At 46.5% G+C, this 25,602-nt stretch overlaps 11 protein-coding genes across 11 annotated transcripts; 6 read left to right on the forward strand and 5 right to left on the reverse strand.

Moving 5' to 3' along the window:
- Window positions 1-106: 106 nt before the first annotated feature.
- F4822DRAFT_164276 (uncharacterized protein) lies at window positions 107-2,540 on the reverse strand. The gene is made up of 2 exons (XM_051453189.1): window positions 1,575-2,540; window positions 107-1,515 (listed from the first exon to the last, which is right to left on the reverse strand). Exons 1-2 carry the CDS (start codon window positions 2,408-2,410, stop codon window positions 234-236), a joined length of 2,118 nt encoding a protein of 705 aa, XP_051316604.1. The 5' UTR covers window positions 2,411-2,540; the 3' UTR covers window positions 107-233.
- Window positions 2,541-3,557: 1,017 nt separating this feature from the next.
- F4822DRAFT_164640 (uncharacterized protein) lies at window positions 3,558-5,704 on the forward strand. Its single transcript, XM_051453194.1, has 3 exons — window positions 3,558-4,279; window positions 4,331-4,579; window positions 4,629-5,704. Exons 1-3 carry the CDS (start codon window positions 3,985-3,987, stop codon window positions 5,609-5,611), a joined length of 1,527 nt encoding a protein of 508 aa, XP_051316605.1. The 5' UTR covers window positions 3,558-3,984; the 3' UTR covers window positions 5,612-5,704.
- F4822DRAFT_164307 (guanine deaminase) lies at window positions 5,705-7,598 on the reverse strand. The gene has a single exon (XM_051453191.1). The coding sequence runs from the start codon at window positions 7,160-7,162 to the stop codon at window positions 5,798-5,800; it is 1,365 nt and encodes a 454-aa protein (XP_051316606.1). The 5' UTR covers window positions 7,163-7,598; the 3' UTR covers window positions 5,705-5,797.
- An 827-nt stretch (window positions 7,599-8,425) lies between these two features.
- On the reverse strand, window positions 8,426-9,739 carry F4822DRAFT_164400 (uncharacterized protein). Its single transcript, XM_051453193.1, has 3 exons — window positions 9,475-9,739; window positions 8,969-9,420; window positions 8,426-8,905 (listed from the first exon to the last, which is right to left on the reverse strand). The coding sequence occupies exons 1-3, from the start codon at window positions 9,640-9,642 to the stop codon at window positions 8,590-8,592; spliced, it is 936 nt and encodes a 311-aa protein (XP_051316607.1). The 5' UTR covers window positions 9,643-9,739; the 3' UTR covers window positions 8,426-8,589.
- Window positions 9,740-9,951: 212 nt separating this feature from the next.
- Window positions 9,952-12,584, forward strand: F4822DRAFT_164331 (amino acid transporter). The gene is made up of 10 exons (XM_051453192.1): window positions 9,952-10,395; window positions 10,470-10,540; window positions 10,602-10,625; window positions 10,693-10,782; window positions 10,838-10,920; window positions 10,968-11,345; window positions 11,410-11,429; window positions 11,481-11,615; window positions 11,678-11,869; window positions 11,950-12,584. The coding sequence occupies exons 1-10, from the start codon at window positions 10,261-10,263 to the stop codon at window positions 12,532-12,534; spliced, it is 1,713 nt and encodes a 570-aa protein (XP_051316608.1). The 5' UTR covers window positions 9,952-10,260; the 3' UTR covers window positions 12,535-12,584.
- A 314-nt stretch (window positions 12,585-12,898) lies between these two features.
- F4822DRAFT_394595 (Alpha/Beta hydrolase protein) lies at window positions 12,899-14,756 on the forward strand. The gene is made up of 2 exons (XM_051457368.1): window positions 12,899-13,327; window positions 13,392-14,756. The coding sequence occupies exons 1-2, from the start codon at window positions 13,060-13,062 to the stop codon at window positions 14,177-14,179; spliced, it is 1,056 nt and encodes a 351-aa protein (XP_051316609.1). The 5' UTR covers window positions 12,899-13,059; the 3' UTR covers window positions 14,180-14,756.
- Window positions 14,757-15,175: 419 nt separating this feature from the next.
- Window positions 15,176-16,705, forward strand: F4822DRAFT_426683 (uncharacterized protein; the record flags this gene model as incomplete). Its single annotated transcript, XM_051460609.1, has 3 exons — window positions 15,176-15,346; window positions 15,419-15,815; window positions 15,888-16,705. 3 exons carry the CDS (start codon window positions 15,176-15,178, stop codon window positions 16,703-16,705), a joined length of 1,386 nt encoding a protein of 461 aa, XP_051316610.1.
- A 734-nt stretch (window positions 16,706-17,439) lies between these two features.
- On the forward strand, window positions 17,440-19,209 carry F4822DRAFT_394597 (uncharacterized protein). Its single transcript, XM_051457369.1, has 2 exons — window positions 17,440-18,355; window positions 18,413-19,209. Exons 1-2 carry the CDS (start codon window positions 17,760-17,762, stop codon window positions 18,834-18,836), a joined length of 1,020 nt encoding a protein of 339 aa, XP_051316611.1. The 5' UTR covers window positions 17,440-17,759; the 3' UTR covers window positions 18,837-19,209.
- F4822DRAFT_394598 (nitroreductase) lies at window positions 19,210-20,606 on the forward strand. Its single transcript, XM_051457370.1, has one exon. It carries the CDS (start codon window positions 19,481-19,483, stop codon window positions 20,339-20,341), a length of 861 nt encoding a protein of 286 aa, XP_051316612.1. The 5' UTR covers window positions 19,210-19,480; the 3' UTR covers window positions 20,342-20,606.
- Window positions 20,607-21,564: 958 nt separating this feature from the next.
- F4822DRAFT_436496 (FAD/NAD(P)-binding domain-containing protein) lies at window positions 21,565-23,318 on the reverse strand (the record flags this gene model as incomplete). The annotated part of the gene is made up of 3 exons (XM_051462310.1): window positions 21,565-22,768; window positions 22,904-23,040; window positions 23,148-23,318. 3 exons carry the CDS (start codon window positions 23,316-23,318, stop codon window positions 21,565-21,567), a joined length of 1,512 nt encoding a protein of 503 aa, XP_051316613.1.
- Window positions 23,319-23,716: 398 nt separating this feature from the next.
- On the reverse strand, window positions 23,717-25,371 carry F4822DRAFT_442076 (MFS general substrate transporter; the record flags this gene model as incomplete). Its single annotated transcript, XM_051462951.1, has 3 exons — window positions 25,029-25,371; window positions 24,799-24,977; window positions 23,717-24,648 (listed from the first exon to the last, which is right to left on the reverse strand). The coding sequence occupies exons 1-3, from the start codon at window positions 25,364-25,366 to the stop codon at window positions 23,717-23,719; spliced, it is 1,449 nt and encodes a 482-aa protein (XP_051316614.1). The 5' UTR covers window positions 25,367-25,371.
- Window positions 25,372-25,602: the final 231 nt, after the last annotated feature.

A 25,602-nucleotide genomic window follows, 5' to 3' on the forward strand; every position in this document is an offset into this window, starting at 1 on the left:
TATTTATTAGCGTATTGACATCTAATGTACGATGGCAATGAAAATATTTTCACTAGTTACGAATATGACGACGAATAGATGATCAAATCCCGGCTGGTTCATTACAATTTACACCCCCCCCATCACTGGGTGCCCCACGCCCTGTAAAAATGGACCCTTCAAGTAATGAGCCAGAAGTGATTTTGGCCAGCATGGTTTTAGGGCGGATACGAATGAAACGCCGTGGCCAACGATCAATCCATTTGCACCCTCAGGGCCTTCAAAGCTATTTCTTCAGCTGACATACACGATACCGGACGGTTGACAGGTGCAATAATGCTGGGCTGTTCGTTCAGGTAGTCGGTTGAGAAAGGGACAACCGGATCTTGCCCCCGGGAAGAAAGCCATTTCCCAATGATATCAGGCCACAAGGATCCCAGACCGGGAAAATGATGATGGCGCCCCGTCATTGAGAATGACACACTCGCTTGCCCCCTGTGAGCTTCCGCCCAAGCATTCCATCCTTCCCGTGATTCAAGTTCGCATAGAGAATACGAAATTATCATATCCGTATAACCAGACGAGAGCCATCTCGTCGAGGTGGAGAGTGCTTTCGTCCACGCAGTAATAGCAGCGCTGACCTGGCCGCTCATATGCTTGATCGCCGCAAGTCCCATTAGAATTGAGAGATAGTCCATCTTCTCGAAATAATTACTCTGTGTGTAGTCACGACTAAGATCCTCATAGATGTTGCCCGACGTTTGTAATGAAACTTGATCAACGGCTTGCTCTTTCAGTAATGCATGAACGCATTTTAAGAAATATGCATGGGCCAGCCCGAGCCAAGCTCGTAGTCTGGTTTTCCCGGAAGCTTCAATGCGTCTTTGAAGCGTCTCTATCGCTTCATCATATCTACCAAGCTCGCAAAGCACGATGCTAAGCAACATCCATATTGAACTCATAGATTGTGGTAAAGTCACTAGGATATCGTAAGCCTGTTGAAAATGTCCTTTAAAGCGCAGTATTCTGGCACGCATGAGATTTGTGCGATGCTTCCATGTGGTTTCTTGAGTCGAAGAGGGGGTATCAGTCGGGCCAACATGGTTCTCAAGGTGGTTGAGGGCAGATGGCAACTGATTCAGGCGTACACAGTTTCGGGCCTTGACTATTGCTAGTTCTGCCGCAAAGGCTTTGGTGCGTCGGTCAACTACAGGAATGTTGATTTGGTCTAAGTTTTCGTTGATATTGCTGTCCGGAAATAAGATGGATAGAAAACACCTCCTTCCATCCACCCTAGACTGGAGTAATGTTTTGATGGCAGCGTCTTCTGGCGAGGCCTTTATAGCACGTGTGGCAATCGATACGGCTTGCATTTTCCAGTTTTTATCGCGAAAATAAGATATAGACAAACACGCCTCGACTACTTCGCTAAGTTCCATCTGGTTTAGGAGGACTTCAAGCTGCGTATCGTCTAGGTGGCCAAGAATGAGTGCGACGTGGGGTAATAGAGCCTCACATTTCGAGACACAATTCTCCCTATTTGATATTAGTACTCTAAAGCTTTGTAGGTCTATGAAATAGGCTCTAGTACATACTCGGGCCCTGCTGGTACGTATTTAGGTATTGAGTGGAAGACAATTTTAGCCACCTTTGGGAGCCAAGTGGTAGTTTGTAAACGATGCTTGAGAAGCTCAGCTACACGCTTGTTCATATCTATTACGGAAGGCTTCAATTTAACGAACCCAGGGTATTCTAGGTTCTGACTGGCTGTAACCAACTTTTCCTCGTCTATGACTAGAGAGACGATGCGAGTGGAAGCACCAGTTGCCTCGCCATCTCGCTCCCAGTGTAAGGAAGGCGTTCTAGCTCGGCGAAAAACGTCTGCTGGTATGTTAGATGTACCTAACCATTGCAGAATGCATGCAAGCGTCTGAGCGTCTGAGTCAAATTTGTTGAAGATGCGTTCGAGCCAGTCGATTGCGGAAGGGCTACAGGGAAATGTGTTGGTTCTATGAATCAACGCGAGCTTGTCTTCCTCAGAGGCCTTATTTAGGAAGTAATCGAGGGTCTCGCGGTTGCAAAGGTTACGGTGCGCGTCAAAAGTAGCGTAAAAGATAGCAAGAAGCGCTATGGGGCCGCCATGTTTAAACGAAGTGTGGATCAGGTTCCCCCTCGGTGTTTTCTCCACGCGGGTATCGAGAGACCGTGTAAGAATATAGGTTCTCACGTATCGTTCCTGGTGACCTTGAAATTCGAGTAGTGCCTTACGGATATTATGTTCTGCAATAACAAGGTCGTAGGTGTCTGGACGAAGCTGGATGAATGAGAACACAGAGTCTAACACCAAAGATTGAGTCTGAGAAGGCTGTGTCGCGATAGCGTCGGTAATCTCTTCCACCTCCCCAGAATCATTCACGCAGACAAGGCGCATCTTGAAATATTCTCCAGGATAAAATTCATTTAAATAGCAAGTTGCAGGAGAGATGTACCGAGTACCTACCTAGGTTGGCGGATGAGTTTGTGCGTGAATGGGGTTTGTTTCCACGTATAAACATGTAGCCCAATGCCCGCGGCCAGGCATAGTGAATGTAAACATGGCCCGAGTTCTAATAGTTCGACCGTACTTAGCTATATGATTTTATTATAAAAGTACATTATTCCCAATCCGCGTGGAATGGAAGAGGGGTGAGATATGTACCTAGGTAGCGAGGAGCTGTCGAATCGGAATGATGTTACAATCGAGTCTGTCTTGGGTTGTCAGCTAACCTGCCAACGCAGTCGACTGACTAAGCACATTGCTGACATAATTAGGTCTATCCCCTCTGCCCCTCAAATAAGCGCCCATCCCATTTCTCAATCTCTTTTACATCCTGCTCCAAGTTATCGTCACTGCCTGCAAGCTGCAAGCATCCCATCACAGTCACATTTTCTACATCCCTAAGTAAAAGCTATATGATGTTCATTAGCAATACTCCTTATGCCTCGAGTATTGTCTTATTAATTTTCCAATGCTTCTTAGCATGCCTCTCAAACCGCTTTCGCAACGTCGAGTCCCCCTTGGCGACACACTCATGTTTTAGACAGATGATTTACGTCCACACAATTAGAAGACTACGTCGTGTGAATTTCTCAAACGTTGCTATAAAATAGAGCATGAAGCCATGTTCAACTCGAATTCTTGTTACCAAGAGGTCCGTGCGCGCCTTACCGTCCAATATAGCGGATGGCCTATTCATTGGCCTTCCCACATGGCTCATGAACCACCCATCCTATTCAGGAACTAACGAAAGTCGTTTCTTCCCGAAGAAGAATTATGCCAAGTAAGGATTGTATTGTTGAGTCCTGAATGGTGGTTTTCAGGAACAACAACCGTGGTTTTTACCGCCAACGACCTCACTACTGACCCACTAGACGTGAGATTACCGAACAAATCACCAGCGCTTAGGGTCAGGAACAAGATTCTGTATCTATCTCATTGGTTCAGCTTGTTCTGGGGTAACCCTTCTGGGATATTCATCTCTCACTGTTCAATGTGATCTCCTGTTTAGCAACATGAGATTGTTCCCCTACCTGAAGATATGCACTGCGTCGGGAAGTTTTCTCGTTAGTGACAGGGGCTGAATATGGGTATTGCTGCAATACTACCTGTCAGTGTGAGCCATCGATGTCCCGCTTCTACATAGGCGCCCATTACCACCATCTGCTTTCCAATAGCGCGAAATCAATAGTGCTAAATGTATCGCGAGTTATTCCTAGACTGCTCGATCAAATGGGATATGATTAATATATTACTCGGTCTGTTCCGGACCCAAGCCCATATTTCTATACTACATCCATACACTCTTTTTCAAAGTCTTCGGACATCATAAGCTCTCCTACGAGCGTATTCGGAATTCTATCCAGCTGGCTGGTCATAAATTTTATGATATCATTGTTGTAATACTTTTGTCATTAATATTATATACGTTCTTTACTATCGCTTCCTAGACGCCACAATTCCTCAATATGTCTCCTGGCGAGATGACTTTTCTACGGGCTATTTTAATTCTTACGCTGCTCGCACGATGCACCACTAGTTTACAGGCCACACCAAATTCCCCTTGCGCTTCGTCATGTGTAGACTCTACTACCCTTGACTTTTCTGATCCAAACTCATCAACGACCGGGAATGCCGATATCACATGCTATGACTCCGAATACTCTAGCTCACCCGCGGGGCAGAAATTTCAGAAATGTATGACTTGTCTTCAGGATAGTACTTTCGCCCAGGGTAGTGAGAGCGACCAGCTTTGGTTTTTATGTAAGTACATTCATATGTATCTGAAAGAGGCCGCCTTTGACACATAGGCAGATAACTTAAGATATGCATTTGATTATTGCATTTTTGGATTTCCCAATGCCACTGGCGTTGCGTCAACTCCTTGTTCTACCTCTACTGCATGTGGTGGATTGGAAGCAGCTTTCACAGACGACAAACTGGACCCGAAGAAGAATGGTTACTCGTATTGCACTGCGGATAACTCAGCTATGGCCGATGGCGTAGTCTCCGAGTGCAGGTTATGTGTAGCCGCTTCCGACGGGCAGGATTATCTGGCAAATTGTAAACTATCCCCCTTCATAACGAAGTATCACTATTCTAATGTTCGCAGTCCTCATTGCTCTCGACGCAGGGTGCAAGCAAAAACCGGCCACTGGGATGGTGATCGGGTTAAATGATACCGTATTTTCCAAAGGTATGATCAGTTCGGTTGATCCAACCACTGGAAAAGACACAGACAATACACGACCTGCTCTATCCATAACTCAAATAGCGGGGATCGCTGCCGGAGCGGCCGTCGCCATCCTAGCCATAACGGGGTTCTTATTCGTACACTTTCGTAAGCGGCATAACCGTCGTCTTTTGCTTGGAAACGCTAGGATCTCTACGGGAGGGCAGAAGAAAAGCCGCCATCGTCCGGCATCATCACTATCATTCCGCTGTCAAACACATTTAACGCCAAGGTCTCCGGCATTCTTCCCGAACCCGTCGGATACTACAATTGAAGAAGAGAAGCCCTACCAAGTAGGTCCATTCTCTGCTCTGGGTTCACATCCCATATCTCCAAAATCACCAAGACAACCTACATGGGCGTCACAGAGCAGCAATAAAGGATTCAATCCTTCCCGACTAAGTAATAAGCCGGTACCTCTGCATAACATCGCTACTGCCATTCCCACAATACCGGACAATGTACATTATTCCACTTCACCTAAAGCTGCAGTCTTTTCTCCTGTTGAAGAGCCGATTAGCACTACCAGCACCAAGAGCACGTCGCAGCTCTTACCGCTGAGACAATATAATCCTGCCGAGTACGGATACACTTCGCCGCAGATAGGTAGTAGCCCCGATGGCACATTTACTAGTCCTGTCTCGGGCTCTACTTCGAGTCCTCTATTGAGTCGTGCTTGGGAACAAAGGACTCCGACTTGGGACCTCCCACCACGCGGCTCTAGTCGATCGACAGGTGTCGGGGCTTGGGAGAGAGTCGCTGCAGGGGTGGCTAATAAAAATAGGAGGACTAGTAATACCGGAAGTCCCGTCGAGTCTAAACAGATAAACTTCAACTTCCCTTCTCCACCCACTCGACGGTAACAACTTTCATGTACATACCTAGCACAGACGTGAGGGATTGTTGGGCTCCTAGGATAGAGCCCGATAAATTACGATAGGAAATCGGATAGATTTCCATACAATGAGTCGATATGTCCATCACCCGTAATGATAATAAAAACAGTGAAACTGCACATTTATGTCCCGACGCCACGAAACTTGTGAAACTCACTGGACCTTGACAGACTGCCCCCGCACGTACACTTCCTTAATGTTGCGGTCATCACCAGTCATGATGAATTTATCGAACATCGTCCTCGTGGAGTCATCGTCTTGCAACACAGTCATGATACCTCCCGGTGCGCTCGCATCAATAATCAGAGCATCGAACTCCTTACCGACCTCAAAATTCCCAATCCGATCATCGAGACCGCACACTCGGGCGCCTCCTAGTGTAGCCAAGTAGAATAACTCCGGGATATCCAGTCCCTTATCTTTACCTTTGCTCATTACCTCTTTTGCATTGGACGCTACCAATGCTTGTCTCATCGCATCCAAAATACTGCTCGAAAAGCCCCCACCACTATCAGTCCCCAACCCGATCTTCGTCACTCCACGTTGAAGGAACTCACGTATCGGTGCTGCCATGAACCCCCCACCCACTGTCATATTCGAAATTGGACAATGCGCAACACCACATTCTAGATCCTTAATACGCTGCGTCTCATATTCACTCATATGGCAACAATGCGCAAGTATCGAGCGATCATTTAGCAATCCATAATGCTCATACAAATCCGCCTCACTCCCTTTAAACTGCGGGAATAACTCCTTCGTAAACACCATTTCCTGCTCCGCTTCATTAAAATGCGTCTGGATCGGCAAATCCGGATTTGCTGCCGCCAATGCACCTAGACCTTCTAAAAGTGCCGGTTCGCAACTTATCGCGAACCGCGGCGTGATCACGTATTTCAGTAATTTGCCCTCTGGATCAATCTTTCGCACATGCGCGATGCAGGATTCGGCCTCTTTTAAAGATGCCTCAACGCTCGAGTCCCGGTAGTAGTCCGGCGCGTTCCGGTTCATGTTGCATTTACCAACGAGCGCACGCTGACCCTTGGCGAGACAGATGTCTGCGAGGATGTTAGTGGCCTCCGCGTGTAGAGATCCGTAATACGATGCTGTGGTGACGCCTTGTCTTAAGAAACCCTCGACACAGGAGCTGTATACACGCCGCGCGTGCGCTGGATCAGCGAACCGCGCTTCATTGGGGAATGTGACACGCTCGAGCCAGTCTAGTATATGTAAACTTTGACCTAATCCGCGCTGCGCCCATTGTGGTGCGTGGTTATGGGTGTCAATGAAGCCTGGGATGAGGAATTGAGTGCGGGTTAGATAGTACTCGATCCGGGGGGCCGAAAGTGGAATGTTTAGAGATGAGATTATGTCAGGTATATCATTTGAGGGTGCGTGTTCTATGAGGTTGGTGATTTTGCCGTCGGGATTGATGACGATAAGGGCGCTCTCGAGGATCACAAGTTCGGAGGGGCCGCGGGAGTGGATCAGTATGCCGTGGAAGAGGTGATATGGCATTTTGAGGGGTACGATACGCGAAAGAACGCCTACAATGACTTGAGCGTCGCCTATTACGAGATACAAGTTTACCCTCTTGATTCTTAAGTGAATTATGCTGATATCGCTCAGTTCCGATGGAGAGGTGTTCAGTAAGATTATTACGTTGGTGGCTCAGGTATCTACCTAATCGCGGAGCTCGCCAGCTGCCATGCCAGCTGCTGATAAGTAGGCTCTTACATTCCTACCTTTCACCTAAATAACTTGAAATATCCTCTTGATCAGAACATTTTAACATTTTCATATCTGAAAGCTTCTATATCAACAAACTTCTTAGGTATCTATTCCATCATTACTACGGCGGCGACCCATCAAGACGATGAATGAGAACATTACACGAGAATATAATAGAGAACTCCACTCTCTCCTCTTACCTATTATACTACTTGAAGCTGAAGTGCAGTGGAAAGAATTTGACCCGAAAATAAAGCGAGACACTTGAGGCTAGCCAAATGGGTTGCTTTTCGGGATGACCGAAGCGTGATTTGGGGTTAATGGGGCAGATGGGCAGCCAACTTGAGCAAGAGATAAGGATGAAGCCTTCTGCAGTTCCTTACTATTCCGAGAATATGCAAGTAGTATTATGCCTACAAGCCAAGGATTGCGGCTGCTCTATCTCATTTGAAAATGCATGTTAAGTCGGAAGTACGGCGTTGTTTGCCCCGTGGTTTTCTCACCGGATAATGTACAATTGGTGAGTTCGAAGGAAAGAAACTAACGTCATAAATGCACTCGGAAAGTAGCGCTGCGCGCCACAGCCCCTCTTTAATAAGACGGTCTAGGATGGGATCTCGCGCTTCGCTTTTCTTTCTCGATCCTATTTTTCTTTTTCTTCAAGGCAGCTTTCGGAACGCAACATCTCCCCTACCCCCTATTAGTTGCTGGATGATAGGTAAAGCCTTAGGTATGTAGGCTGCCGAATCGAACCAACCATCATCCACGCTGCTACAAATGCAACCTGCTTTGCAGGATGTAGTGCGACCACATAGGTATTCTTGGGTATGCTTAATGTCCACCGTGTTGAGATACTGTATAAGGTAGATACATATACACGGTGACATCAATGGTGAAAATACTAGGTACGTGCCAGGATTTTATCAACAGCTGACATACTAGGTAGTTATCACACATGGAGCTCAAAAAGACCGCATTTCTTAGTACGCCACTGTTTCACCGATATCTGAAAGGTGTAAATTTTATGCCTTCGGAGCTGAGCGTTGCTCAAAAAGAGTGAGTTATTTACCCAACCCTAGCGTTCATGTTGCCTACCGAAACTATCATTAATAATGAGGGGGTAGAGGATTCCAGCCGTTGGAATAAAGTAGATTCCCAAAGTGCGTCAGCATACCGAGTAACACTTGCTTTTTCCTTTGTAACACTCCTTCCGTTCAAGCAATAAGATGTAGTTTTGCGCCTTCATTTACGAATCGTTTAGTAATCGTATGAGTGACTGTGATAGGCTGAAGGACAACCTCGGTCTCAGTGCCACGCCTGCTCGGTAATCTGAAATGACCAGTCTGTATCATACCCGACTCCATGCTCAGAAGCATGTTTCGTATGTAGGGAATGCAGACTGTGATGATGCTAAACCCTTGCACAAACACCATAGTCAAAAGAAATTTCCAAGAATGAAAAGTTCGATCCGAAAGCTGCGACTTCAATTCTTGTGCTTCGTGGAATTGTGCGGCGAAAGCTCCAACAACTCTTCTCTACATTAGCTACGGGACGAGTCTCGAAGATCCTGGGATAAATATTTGGTATACGTACAAGAGCCGAGTGGCAAAGCCGCCGATGACCGTTACCTTCTTACTTCGAGGCATCATAATAGGAAAAGAAATTAGAATGGTTTCAGCCACTAGGTTTACACCCACGAATACCTCCCAGAAAGAAAGTCGGTCGATGCATTGAGAGCCCAACATTTTCCACACACGAGGCGAACTACATTGGAAGACGGCAACGAAGGAGGAGACGGAGAAGAGTGTAGTGAAATCCGCCATGTACTTTATCGATACGGTGTGGCGACTATTTGGTGTTATATCGTGGAGAAACACAAGAATTGATGCTTGTACAGAGCTCAAAACTAAAATTAATAGGATATCAGCGGAATAGACTGCTTTTTGCAACGACTCTAGCTGTCGCGGCGAAAGTGAATTCTCGTGTCTCCCGATCCCGTTTTGCGCGGCAAAGGACATTGCAATTGAGAAACCAATACTGAAAGCCTAGAATCGGTTGAAATTAGGATTCCCACTCTATCAAGGATGTTTGGTTCTTACCATCGCGAGAAACAGAGCGATATCTTCTCGGTTGCGTCTCTTAAGGACGAGGGACGATAAGGTAAACTTGATGCCGACCGCGGTGATAATCGAAGCTGCCATAATCCATGTCAGTAAACTGACTACGGGTCCGAGGTTAGATGCTGTGATAGCTTCACGCTTATCCATTATTCTTCGCGCTTAGGTGGATCCTCTAGCATTGAAAGTAGGGATAATCGCGCGGAGTAAAAGGAGAAAAAGGGATAGACGACCTTCAATGGCGACTTGTCATTCTATTACGATTAAAGCCAGTGGTTAGCAAGGCTGCCCCCCACCAATTAATGTCGTGGAGAGCCTTGCAAAGGCTTAGTCGGACATATCGAAATGAGGTTAAAGAACTATTTTAGTGGTATAAAATTAGCTACCTAGGTACCTAGTACGCATGTATCAGGGCTTCATACGCCGCACCGAGGTATCCATGGATCTTTTAGCATAACATCAAACGGTTGGGAACAAGGATTAAAGGGTTTTATCACAAATGCTTTTTTGATGTGCACATACACTGCTGCAATTTTAATTACTTATCACTCAGGCCTATGGAAACTCTTCGCCCTCGCATGCCCAATATTACACAGCATCAAACTCATTGGATGACTTCTCCGAGCCCCGTGGATGCTTCACGCTGCCCTTTCTTGTCGCTTTTTATCATCTTCGCTTCTGGTCTGTAAGTGCCATACTAGCACAATTGTCCTAGCATTCTTTTGAGTAGACTCGAAATTTATACAGTAAACCCTCCATAACGGCACAATGAACGGCACTTCGAACGCATCCAAGCGCGCGGGACCTGCGCTTGGGACGACCTTTGATGAGATCCATGGTTCTACGTATTTGGAGAGGGATTCGCACGGCCTCGCGCGACTTGGAAGGTCGCAGGTACTAAAGGTATCTCAAAAACACCAATCATTGCTCGTTATGCTGCACCGTTCTATTGAATCTTGCTAATGATCTATATATAGCGTCGATTTGGATTCCTTTCTGTTTTTGGATTCAGCTGTTGTATATTGGCTACGTGGGAGTCAGCAGTAACGTAACTAATGAACTGTTCCTTGCATACCCGAAATACCCTATATTTACACTAGGTTCTTCAGGTTATTTACAGAAGCATTTGAAAAGTAAGTTAACAAGTTGGATTGAAAAGTAACAAGCTATCATCTTTGAAAGCTGACTGCTGTAATATAGTGGTGGACCAGCGGCTTTGGCATGGGGGTTTCCTATTGCCTGGGTGTGTTCGTTATCCGTTTATCTATGCTTGTCAGAGATGGCGTCCATGTAAGATCTGGAGAAAGTCGGAGTCCTACACGACGAACTTATTTTCAAATTATAGTGCACCCATATCTGGAGGACAATACTTTTGGGTTGCGATTCTAGCGCCTCGAAAATACAAGCGCTTCTGTGGCTACTTGACAGGTTACCCTTCCTGAACTCCCCTCGGAGATGAGTCTAATGGCTGATAGGATGGTTAACTTCACTTGCGTGGATCGCCACGCTCGCCGTGGGCAGTATGTTTACGGGGACAATTATACAAGGGCTCATCATCTTGAACTACGCAGACTATGAAGCCAAGAGTTATCATGGGACGTTCCTTGCTTGGGCCGTCATTGCCGTGACCATCTTCGTCAACACTGTAATTGCTGGGCTCTTGCCTGTCCTAGAAGGAGTTATCCTCTTGATACATGTGCTGGGATTCATTGCAATCCTCATTACACTGGTGTATCTTTCGCCTCATTCATCAGCGGAGGATGTTTTCTTTCGCTCTTTGAATGAAGGTAACTGGCCAACCCAAGGCCTTTCATACTGCGTCGGTTTCATCGGCAATGTAGCAACCTTTGTTGGTAAGTGCCCTCACCTCTTAGAAAATAACCTCGTAAACGACTCATCACCATTATTATACGATAGGGGCCGATGCAGCTGTCCATGTAAGTGTTCACCTCAACGTAACTTGGATTGCTAATCTAAACATTGGTAAGATGTCGGAAGAGATAGAAAATGCGGCTTTGAATGTACCTCGAGCCATCTTCACCACTGTTATACTAAACGGCAGCATGGGATGGGCCATGGTACTCGCCGTTCTGTTCTGCCTCAGTGATATCGAGTCTGTCATTGTACGCCTTATTGAACCCCAACCCCCTATTTCCTACCGACGCTTTTCTCATCAGCGATGCAGAATTCCCCCACAGGCTTCCCATTCATCCAGATATTTTATAATGGGACTGGCCGAGCCGGGGCTACGGCTATGACGATAGTCATTCTCTTCATAATTTGGTGTGCTGTTATCGGCTTCGCCGCCACTGCAAGCAGAATGATTTGGTCATTTGCAAGAGACCACGGCCTGCCTTTCCATGCGTTTATCAGGAAGGTCTGTCTCAATAACTCCACTTTTGCTCGTTATTCTACTAGCCTTAAGAGATGATTTTAACTAATATGGGTACATCATAGGTCCACACACGTACACGAGTTCCAGTCGTCGCTGTCATTGTGGTGAATGTTATTCCTTGCTTGCTGCATCTAATCTATATTGGATCTTCAACTGCGTATAATGATGTTATCTCCATGTCAGTATCTGGGCTATATGCATCATACCTCATCCCATGCAGCTTTCTCCTCTGGCGTCGCACAACCGGGCAAATCAAGCCGTACAGGTCTCACGAGTACAGTGGCACGGAAATATACATTGGGCAAGAAGGAGGCCCCAGCGGGGTCCATTCGCCAACTCTTCAGAATACTAGCGACTCCGAAACGGTACTTGAAGAACAGGAGCTGGAATGGGGCCCCTGGCGCATACCCGGGGTGCTCGGTATCTTAAACAACGGTTTTGCCTGCCTCTACTGTGTATGGGTACTCTTCTGGGATTTTTGGCCGTCTAGCACATCTGTAACTGCTGAGAGCATGAACTACAGCGTGTTAATCACAGGTGCAGTCATCATCTTTGCAGTAGCCCGTTACTTTCTAGGGGGAAATGTGGGATACAGAGGCCCGTTGGTAGACTATGAAGTGAAAGGCTTCACAGCCCACCGTAATTGAAAAACGAGCGTGCAGACCTTGGGAGCAGCGCGCATGGTCAATTGAAACACATGAGCACTTATTGTTAACCTAACCACTGGAGCAGAAAAGTATAGACAATCATGTACGATCGATGTTTTTAGTGCATTGCATTTTCAAATGAGTCGCACTGAACGCAGATTGTGAGAAAAAATAAAACCCCTTAATGATAGAAGTACTTCTTTCTTTTTCTTCTTCTTCTTTCGTTTTTTTCTTTTTTTTTATAAAAAAAAACAAAAAAAACCACATACAATGATATTGTACAGTTAGGTTGCTAACAAGCTTGTCGATCACTCTGCAAATAAGCTATTTTTACACTCTGTAATTAGCACAGCTCTTTCAGATAGGCAATTGCTGGTAGAATACGGCACAGTTTAGCGGGGCCTGGTCATATGATTATTTGTATATTTATCGATCGGCACCGCTCGCTTTTGGGTTGATAAGCCCTCCCTTCGCTCGCAGCCTACCTCCCAACATTTAACTTTTTAAAACGAATATCATCACGCAATGGCTTCACCTGATAGAATTCCGTCCCCCCAAACAACACTAGTGCCCTTCATCTCGGCTGAAGATGCATCCACGATGGCGTATCCGACCTGCGCCCTCCCTGGTGCTCGTGATGTGGAAACCTTCTATGGAAGTATGCGAGTCTATGAATGGGGACCGCTTGATGGGGAAAAGGTCTTGTTCGTTCATGGAGATGCCACCCCTTGCCTCGTGTTTTCTAAGATTGCCCAAGGGCTAGTGGATTCGGGACACCGAGTAATGCTTTTTGGTAGGTAGCATGGCCGAAACCATGAACATGTTTACATTAAACTGACTATTGGACCCGTTACCAGATCTCTGGGGTCGGGGATATAGCGATACGCCACTCGGCTGTAGGCATGATGTTCGTTTATTCGCATCCCAAATACTTTTGGCCCTCGGGTCGTCGCCTCTCTCTTGGGCGGGAAGCGGCAACTTCTCAATAATTTCATTTTCCTTAGGTGCACCTATCTCCCTGGCATTTGTAGGTGCTTTCCCCCAATCAATTAGGTCGCTGGTCTTCCTCGGTCCAGCAGGTCTCATCCGCAGATTGCCAGATGGCTACGAAGACCAGCTAATGCATCGGCCCGAACTTGCCCTATCGCAAGAAGCCCTCCGTGAGAAAGTCCGGCAAATCCTTGGTGTATCCCCTTCTAACACGGCTTTGAATATCCGGTTGAATCCGGAAAGCGTGATCTCAGCTAAGAAGGGACCGCCTCGCGTAGAAAAGACTTTCGACATGGGAGGCGTCCTCCAGTGGCAATTTGACTATCATCAAGGTCACATCCATTCGTTCCAAGACACTGTCCGGTACGGCCCGCTGCAGAACAGAGAGGATTTGTGGAGAACGGCTTGCGACATCATTGCCGGTCGGACACGACCAGATAGCGCTCTACATAAGTCTAGGCTGCTTGTCTTCTTTGGCCAATCTGATGATGTTGTTGTGGGAACGGAAACGACTGAGGATATCCTCAAGTTGTTACCTTCTAGTCATCTGGAGGTTGAGTATCTGCCGGGGGGGCATGGCTTCCCTTATCCGAACAGTGAGAAGATTACTCAGAAGATTATCTCCTTTTGGGGTTCCAGGCATCCCGTGTTGTAGATCTAGGGGAGAACATATCAAGACTGGGTTGTTCGATCAATTTGGATATATGTTACTCCTATTTAAAAACTGAACTGGCAAGTTAGTGATCTTCACTGAGTATTATCTTTCTCGCTGGTGGACTTAAATCTTAGGGCAATTCGGTGTTGAATACGCAGTGTGTAGTTCAACGCGACACATTACCGACCCCATGGGTCGGCTTCCGACTTCGTACACTTTTTTCTGGGTGCTGCTATGGAAGATGACATTTGGGCTGGTGTAGGGTGCATCGTTACATCCGCCATTCGTGCCACATTGATAGGTAAACCTCATTTACTGTACAGTATCTTCAAATCTTACTCCTATCCCCCGTGGGACACGGAGAAACTCAAGTCCAGTTCGTATGGGTGGCTGCAGATTCAGTGGGACCAAGCCAGGAATTTGATGTCTTCGTGTGGATACGGATGTAGCTATTTGCCTTGGGGTTATAAATAGGAGTCGTGCAACCTATAGTAGAACCGCCTCCAGCAATTTATTGTCCTTGATACCTACCTAGGTACTTATGGGACGAATGACAACATAAGAAGGAATTATAACTTCAGCTTATCAGTAATTGATAGGTTCGTTTACTCTGGCTATTAACACTATGGTGGTAACGGACGACCATCAGGACTTTGTCTTACCAGGGCAATATAAATATGTAAGTGCAGGGGAACCAAAGAAAAGCGTTATGTATCCCCTCTTGAGTACCCGACCAGGCTTTCCTTGCTCTTATGACTTTCAGCTTTCCCCGTTATTTTCTGCTCCATTTTTATCAAGCCGCTCGCTCTAGCTGAACTATTCTCGTCAACTACTTTATTGCCATCATCTGCAGCCCTGTAAGCTAGAGGTATAAGTTGGACAATGACCCCTGAGCCTAATCATTTGGCGATAATATGTACATTGGTATGTTGCCTCGGGCTAGTGAGAGCCGGTGCAATAGCTGCCTGGACCACAGAACGTGGAGCTCAGGTTATAATGCAAGATGATTCGACTGGAAAAGTATTTTACAGCCTTTGCAATAGCAATGGGAGCGCCCATATTTTTCCTGCCGACGATTCAGTAGCTTTCCACTTTGACGAGAACTTGGCTCCCAAAAATGGCACTAGCCTCGCAGGTGTGGGATATATTGATGGAGATGGTCTCTTTGTAGGTTTTTATTCGTTCCAATCAATACTCGTGGGTTATAGATATATACCTAGGTACTTACTGTGGATGTAGGCAGCGACTTGGTTCCAGAGAGAAGGCGACGAAATCGTGTTTCATTTGTGGAAATGCGATGCGACCGGCCATTTCACTCCCTACGGCACTGATAATCAACGAGTTATAGGCGAAGACCAAAGCGTATACTCGAATACGGGACTTATGGGTCTGAATCTAGGCGCAACTGCCGGCTACCGCGTTTACTTCCGGAACAAAAATAATGAGCTTTTGGTTCTGTGGCATACCGAGGAAAGGGGTGTTTGGGACTTACAAGGAGACGTGTCTAAGGATACAGTCAGGAGATCTGCAATTGGGGCTGGCTATTTTGAGATAGATCGGGTCACGGTCGTGACACCTAGAGATGACAAAAATATTGAAGTGTCCGATTTGCAGCCAAATGGAACGTGGATCATTTGTGAGTCTCCTTATTTACCTACTTAGGTAGGTACTCAACGCAGCGTCATATTTCCTTTCTAACTTTTCGCAGCCACATTCCTAACCCCTCTTGTGAACGTTTCCCGGGGATCTGTTCGAACCATTAACCAATTTGAACCTAAGTTACCACCTACCAATGACACGGATGCTGCATACTTCGAACTCGATACGAATGTGGACCCCGGGTGGTCGTTGGAAGCGTGGGATGGCAATGTAGGTGGGCTTGGGCTCGCCGTTAACGACTCAACCCATAGTATTTTTTATATTGACAACGACTCCTTCCTACATTGTATCATGGAAGTCAACGGTACCTGGAAGATGACACAAAGGCAGAACGAAAGTACTTGGCCACGTGCCGATGCTGCAAATGCTAGATTTGCGACAGCCTATATTCCTGCCCGCAACGAGGTCCTCATTTACTACTTGAGCGGGGGTAATTTAACCCACATACACCGAACGAGTGAAGAAGAATGGAAAACAGCAGTACCTCTTTTGAGATACAACGATACGGTAGTAGAAGCTCCTATTACCAGTACGGGTCTCTCAACAGGAGGTAAAGCCGGGATCGGGGTTGGTGTTAGCATAACAGGTATTGGGCTCCTATTAATTATGGCCTTTTTAATCGCCCGGTACCATAGAAAGCAGCGAGTAGAGGAAATTCAAGACGAAAAAAAAGCAACGACAGCTGATACGAACATACCTCTATCTCGCCCGCCCGTCTATTACGAAATGCCGGACCCGCACATACATAACGGTCATGCTTGTCAGGAGATGCCAAATCGCGAATGTGCCCATGAAGTGCCTAGTGATAATAATCACCAACAAGACTTTATCCCTATGACTGATGAGGAAGCGGATACAAAACCGTGAGTACGAGATTCACTACTCGTTTTCATATCCTTATCGAATTTAACCCTAGAAGAAATTTACGAAAAGGGGCTAATTGCAACGAAAATTATTAACAGTAAAACACCGTCCTGTGAAACGAAATCACATGAAGGAACTGAATCGTAGTTGAGTGCCTTTGGGGATTGCGCAGTGCTATGATTGGGAAAAGTGTCAGCTAAGGAGACGAAATTTTGAATGGATGTTGATAGGTAATGTCTACATACATACAATTACTTACGAAATGCTGATATGTTCTTTAGAACCTATATTGTTTTGAGATAAAATTGTTTCCTAGGTACCGCCGCGACTTCCTAATGAGTTGCTCACCTAGGTGCCCCGTGCCTTTGTCACATTATGTTACCTAGGTAGTGTTTGTCTTAACAGTTGTGTTTAGCCAAACTACAACTATATATGTTCTTGTGAGCAGTCATTTGTATGACTACCCCTTATGCACCTAATATTCGTCGGAATGATGGGATAATGAGGGTATAGCTTGCTTAGGTAGCAACTGGGAGAAACATATTGCATACATAAGTACCTACCTAGGTGGTATAATATATTTAAAGCCTTAAGGACGGCGTAGAATATACGGCTCTGGACCACCGTACTAACATGGCAGTAGAAACTACCTAGGTAGATTACCCCCTAAACAGCATCACGTCAAGGAACTAATACATAGTGGGGTTCCGGGGGATGTTTCAAAAATAATTTCACTTCTCAAATTTCTGTTTGGTTGGCGTTTAGTACCCCTATAGGCACATATATAACTAGTGAATAGTTACCATATTAATTTTTTGCTTTCTAATGTTTTCCAATATTTTACTTCTGATGATAGAAGTACGCTAGTGAAACTAGTATAGCTAAAGTGGTGGGAATTCTTATTAAAAGGGGGCACCTTTCGGTCAATCTTAGCCCACAAGTCATTCTTGCTCCCCTTCGTTAAAAAACGTCCCGGACGAGCACCACCATTATCAGCAGAAATTCCTTCAGAGCCCTTTCAACATACGAAAGTTACCACTACGATTTCGTCGCCGTCATGGATCGATTCACCAGTGGCCGGGTGGGTAATGATGATACAGAAGAGCCCGGCAATAACGAGGCATTAGACCATGCTGAGAACTTCAACTCAGCCGCGTCGAGCCAGCAAGCTGAAGCCCCTTGCACAGGTTGCGCAGAATTCTTCGTGGTGCTAGCTCGTACTTCGTGCGAACACCGATACTGCCGCCGATACTTCAGCCAACTTGTCCAGGCATCTCTACAGGACCACACCGCGTTCCCGCCACTATGTTGTGGGCACCTAATACCGCTGGACAACGACAACAATTTGGAATTTCTCGATGCCGGCACAGTTTCCCGTCTTCACGGAAGGACCCATGAGTCCCTCATGCCGAACCCGATCTATTGTCATAATACCGGTTGCCATCTATTCATAACACCCGAAAACAATGACAATAACCAACGAGTGGCCACATGTGGCACATGCAGGCAAAGTACCTGTCTGACATGTAAGGGCGCCGCCCACGAAGGTAACTGTCCAAGCGACGAGCAGCTGGAAGAAACAATGGAGTTGGGCAGAGAGCAGGGCTGGCAGCAGTGCCCAGGTTGCTCTGCGATGGTTGAAAAGACCGGGGGCTGTAATCATATTACGTAAGTTTCGGAATTACGTTGAAGGTGTGCACGTATTCTAACCTTCTATAGCTGCCGATGTCGCCACGAGTTCTGTTATATTTGCGGCGCTCCGTGGAAGACTTGCGGCTGTGACCAATTCGACACAGCCGAAGCCAACGTCCAGCCCCCAGCCTTACCCCCTTTCAACCACGGCCTTAGACACGCCGTGATTCACCACCCAGACCTCGACATCCATGAAAACTGGGTTAGAGTAACGCCCGGCGATCGTGCGCGGCAGTACGAGGCTGAATTCGGGGGCGGACTAGCCCAGCAACCGGCGGGGCACGGACCGGACCATGCTGAAGACGATCGTCACGTACAGGCTCCATGGGAGGAACCGAATCCACCGGGAGCAAACGTGGAAGAAGGTGAATGCATGCATGGCCGCTGGATTGAGCGGCGTCAGCCGGCTCGTTGCCACTTTTGCCGACGGCGGATGACCTAGTTCATCTTCCAATGTCGTTATTGTCGGGTATTGGCTTGTCTCCGGTGTCGAGACCATCGGATGTAAGTCGTGAGTGCTGGGAACAAATATATACGGCCGGGACAGGATAGGGGTACATATCTAATTATATACAACGTTTCTAAGGATATAGGATGAAAAGGAAAGGGGATAAAGCTCAGAGACAAACCGTAGCTGACGTAGGTAGCTACATTATACAAAACTAACCATTTTATTAATGAGGCTGATCGTGATTTGGATCGACTAAGACGTGAAAAGATTAGGTACCTAAGTAGATAGCATTTATACCCAGGATTTACGAAGCGTAGTAAAGAAATTCTAAGGAGGTAGATAATAGATTGTGAGAAATTGATCTGGTTAATGAAAACGGTACCGCCCGTGCCAAGATTATACTAGTTTTAAAATGGTAATGATTGACGATGCCTGAAGCCGAGCCGATACACGGCATATTTCAAAATCCCGATTCGCCAGCACGCCATACAACGATAACGCCTATCTCCCACCTATGTCTACACTGATTTGTCTCTTATGTTTGCTCGTGGTTGAAATATGAAGGGGACTCTTGGATTCTATATATCTAGCTTATCTAGAGTCGAAACGGGCATAGAGGAATAGCAAATCATAAAATGGCGGACCTCTCTTCTCTGCTCGAAGCTCGTTACGGCACTACTAGTAGCGGTAGCGCTGCTCCTCCAGCAGCCTCTATCGCCGCGAATCTAACACTCCAAACTCTGCTGCAGCATAAATCCGTCCGCAGTTTTCTGCCTGACCCCCTAGACCCAGGCACCCTTGAGATCCTTACGGCTGCAGCACAAAGCGCCGCTACGTCATCTAATCTGCAAACCTGGAGCGCCATCGCCATCACCACACCGTCTCTGAAATCTCAAGCCGCTACACTATGCGGAGATCAAGCATTCATCCGCGCTGCGCCGCTTTTCATCATCTTCTGCGCGGACCTTGCACGTCTGACCACCACATGCGCACAACACGGCACCCCCGGGACAGGTCTCCAATTCCTCGAAATGTACACCATGGCCGCAATCGATGCATCACTTGCCGCGCAGAATGCGACCGTAGCCGCCGAATCCCTCGGGCTGGGAGCGTGTTACGTGGGCGCGGCGCGCAATCGGCCGAGGGAGCTAGCTTCCCTACTCTCATTGCCACCGCGTGTAGTCGCACTATTCGGGTTGGCGGTAGGACGACCAGACCCGGGAGCGCCGCCGGCGACGGTCAAACCGCGGCTCGCGCAGGATGAAGTGGTGCGTCGGGAGACGTGGGGGCAGACTGACGAGTCGCAGCAGAAAAAGGGGGCGGCAAACCTCGCAGCATACGATGAGGCGCTAGCTGATTTCAATACGAAGCAGGGACGCGGCGATGCGCCGGCATGGACTTATCGATCAGCTCACCGTATAGCAACGGTAGAGTCGCTGCACGGAAGGGACATCTTCCGTGAGGTGCTAGAAGAGCGAGGCTTTAAGCTTCGGTAGGATATACACTGGCTAAAACGAGGTTAGTAAGCTATAGTACCCAATATATAGATTCTCTAGATAGATTCTTAGCAATATTCATAATCTACCTACCCACTTAGGTATGTTGGGGAATTATCCTTAACATGCTAAACTTCCGAGCTCTGCGTAGGTACATGTACTGTACCTATTACCCCTCACTGGAGGTGTGCGGGGTTGTTGTAAGGGCTTACAACGCTAGAATACACTATAAATATAGTAAAATACAGCACATGGATCACCAATCAGACCAATTAATCACATTCACTGCACTGTAATTATAACGATTTGTAGCAGACCCTGACGTCTACAGACCTTGTCAATAACTAGACCATTTTAAACGTTATAGATAGGGCTTCTTTTTTTTCCTTCTTTTTTTCTTTTAAAATAAATTATTAAATCATAAAACAGCCGGCAATTAAAGTTATATAAATGGAAAAGTAAACTAATCTACCACCTAGGTGACTACTACCGTAGTAAAAGTATTTATTATTTCCAAATCCGTAAATTTCTTAAAGCCTGATTGGATTGTTTATTAAGAGAAGGTTTAAGATATATGCACTATAGCTCACTGTGACGAACCTATACCTCGGTAAGGTATAATCGTTACTGAATTGGCTAATCCAGAGTGTCTTGATTTGAAGGTAATAATATCAATAGTAAGTCAAGTGCTCAAGTAAGTTCTATTCATCAAAGAGGCTTGGAATCCTCTCACTATGTCCCAAAGAATAGTCTTAGATTAATAACTAAAAAGCTATAAAAGAGTGACTAGATACATAGGAAATGCCCGTGATTATATAGTTATCCCTCCTTCCTTTCTTCCCAGTATCTGAGGTTATCGTGATATGTTATGATGTGCCACATCACAACACATCAGGATATGTTACGATATGTTAGATCTCAACACATCAATCCAGAGTTTAACCATGATAGGTTATCGATACTCCATTTTTGTGGTCTCAACAAGGGTCGCCCGTGGGCTGGTTTGTGACACTCACTATATTTATGGTTAAATGTGGCCCCACAGCCCCTATAATTCAGCATGTCCCTCTCCCTGTAAAATTAAGGGGTTGGTGTGCCTATGACCGCGCGCGATGTAAACTGGACAATTTTATGAAATACTGGGCGAATATAGCTAACAGTAGTAATCAATTATCGACTATTTCGTATTTCGCTTCGTAATATACCTACCTAGGTAGGCATCGTCAAGTTTTACCAAACGTGTCCGCCGCAGTTTCGGGGTTCTGAAGTTTTTCTTTAAGGAGCTTGTATTTGGCGTGCCATTCCTCATCCAAACCTGGCAATGGATCTAGCCCTGCCTTCGCTAAATCACCGTTTACCCAATCCAGGACCTTCTCGATATAGGCGTCCTCGGCCGCGTACATACTGTGAAATCTATCTCCAGGTTGAAACTTCGCCTTTCTTTCCCTATGTTCTTCCCTCATCACAGACTTGGAAGGAAGCCGAGCTTGCCCCGCTAAAACTTTGGTTGCGACCTGAGCCTGGAAGTCGAATAACGAAAACGTTGAGACCAAATGCGAAACACCTATAAAAACGAGCGATGGGTCGGGAATGTAGAAGATGTCCTTGTGTAGGTTGTGTGTAATGTATCCGTCGGAAGTTATGAGCACCTTGTCATCAGCATCCTCCCAGGGAATCGAAGGCTGCTGCAAACCCCCTAAAAATGGATAGGAGGTGATGTACCCAGTTGCAACAATCACATGGTCAATGCCATCCAAGACCGTGCCGTCTTCGACCACGACCTTTCCGGGTATCGCCTTATCAGACCCTAGAGAGTTAGAAGTTACATCCTTTGCTGTCTCATCAAGGACAAAATCCTTAACCATCCCTACTCTCAGAGAGCCCTCAGGTAGACGCGATGCAAGTACGTCGTATTTACTTTCTCGTCTGCTTTGAATTATCTTGGCCCCTAACGGCGCTGTCTCTCTTGCGATGTCTAAAGCTGACACTCCAGCACCAATTAGAAGAATAGTCTTGTTGCTGAAAGGAACAGGGGTTCGATATCGCTTCGAATGTGTGACACGGTCGGGAAAGCGTTGTTTCCATGTGGCTAACCCGGAGACATCCGGGACAAATGGGACGTGATAGTGCCCACTTGCTACTACGACCGAATCAAATTTCCATGACTTCTTGTTTAGTGTATGGCCCGATGTGGTCCTCGAGAATGTGCTTGTTCTAACGGTCCACTTGTCGTCGCCATCAGGTTTTGATACACTCTCTACTCGGGTGTAAAAAAGCACTTTCTCGTAAACATTACGAATCCGGGCAATATCCTCAATGTAATGATGAACCACTTTTTGATCCACGAAGTCTTCACTGCCTTCCGGCCATCGTAGTAAACTGCTTCGCATCACAGGGGTTGGAATGTTGTTTTTCAAGCCCGCATAGCTAGAAATATGTTAGTCCTCTATGCAGCCCCCTGAACGGAACCCCGCCCCTCAAATTCAAAGAGACATGAGTCCCCAGTGTAAATCTTCTGCGAAGTCAAAGGGGGTAAAGTTTTGAATCCAATGTTACACGTACCATGGGTTAGGCGGAGCATGTAGAAGGGCCACTTCATCCGCTGTTAACCCTTCCTTCTCAACCTCATTCCAGTTTGGGTCTGGAGGTCGAACGTTAGGGAAAGGTGGATCCCTATCAGACTGAGGCTCGTAGTCCCACTATAATGACGAAAGTCAATACTTGTCTCCCGACCGAAACCAATTCAATTGAGAAATTCCGAGCTATAAGTCAAAGGAAGGAGAGGATGGAATCTGATGTTACCCACCACACCTCCTATTGCTCCAGTCCGCTCGAATACTGTGACGTTAAGCCCAGCTCGAATGAGATGTGCTGCCGAAACGACGCCGCTAATTCCAGCACCAATCACAGCTACGTCCTGTATATGACCGAGAGACGTCGCTTCACTAGCGTTACGATCACTGGTTAAGGAGCCCATTTGCACCGTATGATATGAGTGGGTGAAGCAGCCTAGCGTCAGGGGGATTGCACAATGTACGGAGATGAATATTAACAGGATCTATAAAATGCTATTATGGGATACAAGCTGGGAGGTTTGCCTCGGGACGTCTTATCTTACCTAGGCGCTTTCTCGATGATCTAGTGCTGCTTAGAAATCGTAACATTCCTAAGATTGAACCATATGCTACATCGATTGCGTGCTTTATACCTAGGCCCGGGCTAATGCAGAAAGACCATAAGATAGACATACGATTAAACGAAAAGCCGGAGATAATGCTATCTAAACCAACAGTTGTGTTCTCAAGGCAAGGGAGAGAATATGATGTATTAAACTTATCAGAGAATTAGACTATAGACTTATTATTTTAGGTATATTTATTCTGGGCTTGCCAGCCGAGCTTTTCTGGCGCGTTCTCTATGATGTAGAACGCGTATTGCAAGAGAAGTAACAATAAGACCAGCAGCAATGAATACCATGGTAATAAACCCCTTGTGGTACCGCGGTGCTTCAACTTGCTGCCAAATAAGTAATGGGAGCCATGCCTGGACGACGTATGCCATCTCATTCATGGATGCTACCACCAAAGCTCGCTCCTCATTATCATCGCTGCATATTTCATGGGCCCAGGCAAACGTCAGCCCGCTGATTCCCCCACCAATCGACCCAATGATGTAGCATGCCCACTTCCAACCAAGAGGTATATCCCAGACAGCAAGACTTGTGTTGGTGATGATATTCACAACACCCGAAAATACCATAGGTGGCCACCGCGCGCCCTTAAATAGGGAATCGGATGTCCACGCATATATGTATGTAAATATTACCGCCAAAGCCGCAGCGATCGTCGGATATGAGTTAATTGCAGCGATACTGTAACCCTCCTGCTTCAGCCAAAGTGCGAAGGCCGGCTGTCCACCATAACCAGACCCATTATTAAAGCAGATATATAGAATAACTAAGGCGTATATATGCCAAGACGTGAAAATCTTGCGAAACTTGGCTTTTGTGTATGGACCCCTATTAGCCCGGCCTTCGAACTGCATTCGCTTCTTCGCCAATGTTATCTCGTCCTTTGTTAGCCACCAAGCGTGAGTAATCTCGGGAACGTCAGGGAAAAAGAAGAATCCCGCTATAGCCACCGGGAGGGAGATCACGGTATTAACGATGAAAAGCCACTGCCAGCCTTTATAGCCGTTTTTGCCGTCAAGTGTGTAAACTGCGGTCATCAGGTAGCCGGAGAACATGGTGCCTATCGTACCACTAGCATGAAAGATACAGCTCCTCTTTGCGAGCTCGTCTTTTCGATCTGCTGAAAGTTAGCAATCGATTCAGGAACTCAAGACTTAACTAGGGCTCGCGTTTTGGTGTAGGAGAACAGAAGCTCTAGTAGTGAATAACGTACTATAAAAATGTCAGCCTCCAGATCATAAATAAGGAGAATCCACATACCACCAACTGCCAATGATATATTGCATCCCAGGATAGAATCCGCTCTCCGCGAGCCCAACGAAAAGCCTCACGACGTATATTTGCTTTGCTGTTTGGCATCTTGAAAGCAAGATCGTCAAAACGCTCCATACCAGTTCGCACGCAGGGATCCAGAGCGAAGGACGTACTCGGGTCAACAACAGATTACTACTGCCATTAGCGATGAGAAAACTCCAGACAGCTAGATTTATGGCCGACCTTGGTATCTCTCCTAACACGTAGCCTATCGTCCAACAAGTTACCATATAATTCAGTTCGTTTCCGTTCAGCTGCAATTCTTCCTTTAAACCCGAAACATAGGCCGAGCTTATATTAATCTGGTCCAAATATTTGATAAAATAGCCGAACGAAGCGAATGAGAGAATCACCGCGTCTAGTTTGAACAAGAACCGTCTCTCCTCTGGTGACTTGTCGAACGTATCCCAGAAATATGACTTCCACGTCTGCTTCGGCTTCTCGACTACTTGTACTTTATCGGCCGCGTCGCTATCAACTTCAGCTGCCCGAGCAGTCGAATTTATCTCCTTATTTGCCATTTCACGTCGCTTTTACCAATTCGGATGAATTGATGAATACCAAGATACTCGAGGTGCATAAATGTTTCCTAGGGTGCTCCTACCTTTAAAAAGAAAAAGCTGACCCTGGAAGGGGCTTTGCAAGGGGTTACTTCCGCTTTTCTCTGTGGTGAACAAACAGTCCATCCTACGTCGCGTGGCGTCTCACTGCAGATAGTCCCTTGTTCGAATCGACCCAGGTCTAAAGAGCTATAGTT

Source organism: Hypoxylon trugodes (genome assembly GCF_022578975.1).
Source record: "Hypoxylon trugodes strain CBS 135444 unplaced genomic scaffold F4822scaffold_3, whole genome shotgun sequence".
Lineage (NCBI taxonomy): Eukaryota > Fungi > Ascomycota > Sordariomycetes > Xylariales > Hypoxylaceae > Hypoxylon > Hypoxylon trugodes.

Bases quoted from the DNA above. Each gene is read 5' to 3' on its own strand.
- F4822DRAFT_164276 (XM_051453189.1), bottom strand. From the start codon at position 2,410: ATGCGCCTTGTCTGCGTGAATGATTCTGGGGAGGTGGAAGAGATTACC. The intron at 1,516-1,574 runs GTATGTACTAGA...AATATCAAATAG, and splicing joins TACGTACCAGCAGGGCCCGA to GGAGAATTGTGTCTCGAAAT.
- F4822DRAFT_164640 (XM_051453194.1), top strand. From the start codon at position 3,985: ATGTCTCCTGGCGAGATGACTTTTCTACGGGCTATTTTAATTCTTACG. The intron at 4,280-4,330 runs GTAAGTACATTC...ACACATAGGCAG, and splicing joins CGACCAGCTTTGGTTTTTAT to ATAACTTAAGATATGCATTT. The intron at 4,580-4,628 runs GTAAACTATCCC...TAATGTTCGCAG, and splicing joins GCAGGATTATCTGGCAAATT to TCCTCATTGCTCTCGACGCA.
- F4822DRAFT_164307 (XM_051453191.1), bottom strand. From the start codon at position 7,162: ATGCCATATCACCTCTTCCACGGCATACTGATCCACTCCCGCGGCCCC.
- F4822DRAFT_164400 (XM_051453193.1), bottom strand. From the start codon at position 9,642: ATGGATAAGCGTGAAGCTATCACAGCATCTAACCTCGGACCCGTAGTC. The intron at 9,421-9,474 runs GTAAGAACCAAA...AACCGATTCTAG, and splicing joins TCGCTCTGTTTCTCGCGATG to GCTTTCAGTATTGGTTTCTC. The intron at 8,906-8,968 runs GTACGTATACCA...AATGTAGAGAAG, and splicing joins GGCTTTGCCACTCGGCTCTT to AGTTGTTGGAGCTTTCGCCG.
- F4822DRAFT_164331 (XM_051453192.1), top strand. From the start codon at position 10,261: ATGAACGGCACTTCGAACGCATCCAAGCGCGCGGGACCTGCGCTTGGG. The intron at 10,783-10,837 runs GTAAGATCTGGA...TTCAAATTATAG, and splicing joins TTGTCAGAGATGGCGTCCAT to TGCACCCATATCTGGAGGAC. The intron at 10,921-10,967 runs GTTACCCTTCCT...AATGGCTGATAG, and splicing joins CTTCTGTGGCTACTTGACAG to GATGGTTAACTTCACTTGCG.
- F4822DRAFT_394595 (XM_051457368.1), top strand. From the start codon at position 13,060: ATGGCTTCACCTGATAGAATTCCGTCCCCCCAAACAACACTAGTGCCC. The intron at 13,328-13,391 runs GTAGGTAGCATG...ACCCGTTACCAG, and splicing joins ACACCGAGTAATGCTTTTTG to ATCTCTGGGGTCGGGGATAT.
- F4822DRAFT_394597 (XM_051457369.1), top strand. From the start codon at position 17,760: ATGGATCGATTCACCAGTGGCCGGGTGGGTAATGATGATACAGAAGAG. The intron at 18,356-18,412 runs CTGTAATCATAT...ACGTATTCTAAC, and splicing joins ATGGTTGAAAAGACCGGGGG to CTTCTATAGCTGCCGATGTC.
- F4822DRAFT_394598 (XM_051457370.1), top strand. From the start codon at position 19,481: ATGGCGGACCTCTCTTCTCTGCTCGAAGCTCGTTACGGCACTACTAGT.